The 5,321-nt window shown below is 57.9% G+C and overlaps 1 protein-coding gene across 1 annotated transcript in view; it reads right to left on the reverse strand.

The window, feature by feature from the left end:
* Positions 1 to 5,321, reverse strand: part of ANKS6 (ankyrin repeat and sterile alpha motif domain containing 6) — a 43,139-nt gene that overhangs the window by 26,668 nt on the left and 11,150 nt on the right. The window contains exons 3-5 of the mRNA XM_004711076.2: positions 2,024 to 2,517; positions 961 to 1,005; positions 1 to 204 (exon numbers count right to left, since the gene is read on the reverse strand). Of these exons, the coding sequence (XP_004711133.2) occupies positions 1 to 204; positions 961 to 1,005; positions 2,024 to 2,517 (743 nt within the window). The remainder of the gene's footprint in view (positions 205 to 960; positions 1,006 to 2,023; positions 2,518 to 5,321) is intronic.

Consider the following 5,321-nt stretch of genomic DNA (forward strand, 5'->3'; position numbering starts at 1 on the left):
CGTGGTAGGTGGCCTGCATGAGGGCTGTCCAGCCGTGCACGCTGTCCTGCTTATCCACGTCGGCATGCCTCTCCACCAGCAGCTGCACCAGCGGCAGCTGCCCCATGACTGCGGCCAGCATCAGGGGGGTTGCCCCGTCCCCGTTGACCATGTTGACGTGGTTGGGGTCTTCATCGGCAATCTCCTTGACCAGCTGGCAGTTTCCTGCCAGCACAGCACAAGCCCCCAGTGACCCCCAGGACCTGCAGCGGCCGACTCGAGCCCCCTGGCTCAGGAGCCCGCGCTGCTTCCTGAGCTTGCCTTCAGGCTGGCCTGCCGGGCATTGTGGGGGCTTTGAGGATAGCTCAGAAATCATCCCCCACTCTCACACCCACCCCACCTCCAGGGCCCCGCTCTCAAGGGGTGGAGACAAGTACACAAACATTCTGTTGCCCCTTTGTCAGTTCTGACGCACAGCCACCTTGCGTGTGCAGAGCACTGCTGCACATGGGGTGTTCAAGGGGGGACCTTTGGGAGGCAGGTGGCCAGGACTGTCTTCCAAGGCGCCTCCGATGAAGGACAGTTCATGGCTCGCTGGAGGTGGGGAGGGCCAGGGAGAGCTGCCTGGGGGTGGGGGCTATAACGGGAGAAGAAATCTTAGGCTAAATAGACCTTCGTTGCTCAGAGAATGGAGGTGGGGGTGGGGGGCAGATGGGCAGGGATAGGCCCAGCCCCAGCTGTAGGGCTTGTGGGAGAGGGGGAGAAGTTGTGGTAGGAGGACTTTGGCCCACACTGAAGCACCATAAACACCAGCCCCCGAACCCCAGCCTCTCTGGTCGGAATTGCATGTTCGAGGAACAACAAAATGCCAACCTCTTTCTCAATCCCTCAGGGTGGCCTCGGAACGGACTGCAAATATTAGCCTGGAAGAATGTGGCACCGTCTCCGTCAACACCCAGGGAGGTTTGCTAAAGCGCTTACCCATTTTCAATGCGTGGAAAATATCAGGCCGCCTCTTCTCCTCATCTGGGTAAACAAAGATGTGAAAAGTTAGCCGCGGAAAGGATTAATAGAACAGAAAATCCACAAGGGTGTAACCACACAGGCGAGCTTTAAAAATGATCTACTTCTTAGAAGCAATCTAATCAAGGTGGCCTGGGCCTGGGAGACGGACTCAAGGCTCCGAGGGAGGGGCTGCTGCCAGGGGAGTTGTGGACCCCTCAGACACAGCCTGAGCGAGGGCAGACCAAGGCCTGGGGTCCACATGGATCCAGCCGTCATTTCTGGGGCATTCCAAACTTCAGGATTTCCTTTCTCATGCGTGAACAGAACATTCTACGGTCTTGGAAGACCCTGGGTTCCTGTGACATTTCTAAAGGCGAATCTGAATGGGAGCCCCTCGTTTCTGGAATGAGCTGGCCTCCTTGGCCGAAATACCAGACACGCTGTCTTTTGTGTAATTGCCGGCAGGAATCAGATGCTAATAAGAAGGGAAATGCTTTGTTACTGTGAGGGCCGATCAGAGGGCACAGAGACAAACTCTCACTGTGGTCAGCAGCTTACTGCAAGGCTAGGGGGTGGCGGGGTGGCTGTCTACCCAGGAGCACCTTGCAAGAAAAGTGTACCTGGCAATCATCTACCTCCTGAATCCCATGGTGCAACGCCCTCCTCAGACACTAGGGGGCTGCCGTGAGCAAGATGGCTCTATGGAAGCTGGTACTGGTCGGTATTCAAGGAGCCTGAGTGACCAGAGCCACGCTGCCCAACTAGTCAACTCCAGGGCTCGCCATGGGAACCACATCCATGGGACCCAGCACATGGTTCCCTGTGAAACCCCACGTATGAAGAAACAAGCCAGCATCTGTCTCCAAAACGTCACGTCCCTGGAAGCCTCCATTAAGGGTCATATTTGCTGTGGGCTGGGCCCTCTCAGGCCAAGATCCTCTAGTGAAAGAGTGTCAGCTGGTTGAGTTCTGTGGCTGAGCACCTGTCCTGCTTGGAGGGCAAGTGAGGTGGGGGGTGGGGGACCCTGGGGCAGCCTGACCTGTCTTGGGCCTGACGGTGGTCAGCGGGTCCAGGTAGTCTGCAAGGTCCCTGTGCTTGCGGTCAAGTGCAACCTCGAAGGCAGTCTTCTCCAGCACGCTGAGGTGGTCCAGGCTGGCCCCTTTCTCCACCAGCTGCTGGGCCATGCCCAGCCTCCCACCGAGCGCTGCCAGCATCAGCGGGCTCCAGCCCACGGTCCGGTCCACGTGGTTGGGGTCTGCGCCCCACTCCATCAGCAGCCGCACCACTGCCTCATGCCCGTGCTGGATGGCGGCCATCAGGGCTGTGATGTCCAACAGCTCGTCCCTGCTACCCCCTGTCCTCAGTTGCTCGCCGCAGGGGTCCACAAAAGCGCCAGCTTCCAGGAGCAGTTTCACCACGCCCAGGTGGCCACCGCGAGCAGCCACCGTCAGCACGCTGGCCCCCAGCCGGTTCTGGGCATTGACGTCAGCGCCGTGATCCAAGAGGAGGTGTGCCACGCTCACATGCCCAAACCTACCAGAGACAGGGAGAATGGATGGCATAACTCACACCTAAACCAAACCCTAAACCCGCTGCCCTTGACCCGATCCCAAGTCATCATCCCAAGTCATTGTGACCCTACAGGACAGAGTAGACCTGCCCCAGGGGTTTCCAAGGCTGTCGATCTTTACAGAGCTGGATGGATAAGATCCTGCTCCTTCGGAGCTGCTGGTAGGTTCAAACCGTCCACCTTTCGGTTGGCAGCCCCGCGATCTGACCACTGTGCCCCGTACTCCTTGATCGCGTTAGGCAACTCTGCTGCACAAGACCTCTTTAACATGTTGAAGAGTAAGGGTGTCATGTTGAAGACTAAGCTTCCCTACAGTATTTTCGGTCCCCTCGCGGGCTGTGAACACTGGACAATGGATAAGGAAAACCAAATAAGAACAGAAGCATCGGAGTCACGTGTCAGGGAAACCCTTTGAAAGCACACACTGTGGACTTCAGAAGAGCACGCAAGCCTGTCTTGGAAGAAGTACAGCCAGCAGGCTCTTTAGAAGCTGGTTTGATGAGACTCTTGTCCCATGGACTTTGGACATGTTGTCAGGAGAGCTTAAACGAAGACCAAGCTCACTGCCAGCGCGTCGATGCTGACTCAGAGCAGCGTGAGGTCCCGAGACTGTCACTGTTCCCGGGGTAGGAAGCCTTGTCTTTCTCTTGAGGAGTGGCTGGTGGTTTTGAACTGTTGGCTTTGCAGTTAAGAGCCCGACACGTCACCATGACGCCACCTGGGCTCCTCAGGAGAGACCGGCCCTGAGAAAATGACACCAGGCTTGGTCCAGTCGGGGTGGTGAAACCGAGACAGGCCCTCAAGGAGACGGCTGACACCGTGGCTGTACAATGGGCTCTAACCTGACAACTGTGTGGAGGGCACAGGGCCAGGCGGCATTTGGTTCTGTTACTCTGAGTCGGAGCTACCTGATGGCCGATAATGACCAAAGGCTGCCTCTGCTCTCAGACACAGGCTGGGCACCTCCTCTGGCCTCGGCATCACCTTGGCAGTGAACAACTTCCCCCATGAGGTCGACTCCTCTCCTACCACCCGCTAGCCGTGCGACTTTGAAAAAGCACTTCAGCTGCCTCACACCTTCATTTTCCAATCTGCAAAACGGGGCTGTCACTAGACTGACCTCAATAGCCGCGGCTTCAGAGAGTTCGTGGCAAAATGGAACGAAAAGACGGTGGGCTTTTTCCACAGCCTTTTTGAAAGCCCCTCTTGTATCACTCACCCAGAGCAGTGCTTGGCCAAAGGAAGCGGCAGAGAAATGTCAGCAAGGGCCTGTTCGGATCAGAACCCAGGTCTGTCTGAGGCCCCATACCCTCTTGCTCTTTCTCCTACTCTGCCCTAACCCCCAGAGCATTCCTTCTCCCCTCCCTCCAGCAGCCGCGCAGTGGAGCCAGGCTAAGTATGGCACTGGGCACCTCTCAAGTGGGGCCCTGATGCCATCTGCTGGCAGGAATGCTCCCTGCAGGTAGCAAGCCCCTGCCAGCCCTTCCCCAATGAGGTTGGCACAAAGGCTTCCCTAGAAAGCAGGTGGAGGGCATGGTCTCCCCAACGCTCTGGTACCAGGGGAAAAGAGAGGCGCTGTCCCTTTCCAGCAAAGTCCCTGCCTTCTTTCACTGTTCCTCCTAGGCTGCCCTTCCCCTGGGCTCAGAGCTGTGTGTAGCCAGCTGGTGGTGGCACCTGGGCCAGGTTTCACAGGACCATCGCTTGCCAGTCACTCCTGAGCTCTCGCTGCACACCTCTCCTTTCCTGGAGCGGACGTGCACCTCATCTAAACCCAGGGCATCCCCACTTCCTGTGGAGGAGGCGCTGACTGAACAGACAAATGCCTCCAGGGACGGGGACGTGAACCTGAACGGCACGAGGCCACCTCAGCCCAGAGGGAGAGCCTGGTGAACCGGCTCACCTGCTGCAGCCACTTGGGCCAAGCCATGGTGGCCTCTTCTCCAAGCCTGGCGCCACCTCCTGGCCAGTCCCCTCCCGCTCAACCTCATGTGGCCCCAAAGAGCATCCTAGGGCCTGCATCTGATGTCACTCCGCTCTCCGTGCTGAAGGAGGCCCGCGGATTTTGCCCACTGGGGTCCTCAGAGCTTCCACAGAGGTTCACCTACACCCACGGAATGCACCACTCCATCCCTCACCTGCCTGCCTCCCAGCCCACCCCACCAAGAGCAGGCGGAGTTGGCTCTCTCCTGCATCAGGAATCAGCTCAGATGGACCCTTCTGGAGCAGCTTCCCAGCTCCTCCCAGGCTCGGCCAGGCTCCCCCTTTCTGAGCCCCTGCAATCCCTGCCCTGACCTCTGCAAGCGAGTCTCTCCAGGAGACAGTGGGCTCCCCAAGAACTGGGCTGGCCTCAACCTCCTTTCGCTTCCCTTGCCCCCAACTCAGTGGCTCACAGCCACTGGAGTGCATTGCATTTTGTAACAGGTGCCCAGGTGGTACAAATGGTTGGCTAATTGACCAGTTGGCACCTGTGCGTACAGGCCCTCAAGGTTGGTGATGAGAACCCACTGGTGGTGCCTCCGAGAAAAGGGCTGGGGGTCTGTTGAGATGGTTGTGGCGGAGGCCATCCAGTTGGTTCGGACCCAGTGTGACAAACTGACAGACGAGTGGCGGCCCACTGAATTACAGCCCTGAACCCGACTCTGCAGCTCACAGGCTCACTGGGAGTCGAAAATTACGTGACTGTGGCTAACAATACATTCTGTTGAGTGGATGGATGGATGGATGGATGGATGGATGGATGGATGGATGGGATGGGTGGAGGGATGGA

The sequence above is a fragment of the Echinops telfairi genome, unplaced genomic scaffold (genome assembly GCF_000313985.2).
Source record: "Echinops telfairi isolate 266 unplaced genomic scaffold, ASM31398v2 ScPeMD7_7410;HRSCAF=8448, whole genome shotgun sequence".
Lineage (NCBI taxonomy): Eukaryota > Metazoa > Chordata > Mammalia > Afrosoricida > Tenrecidae > Echinops > Echinops telfairi.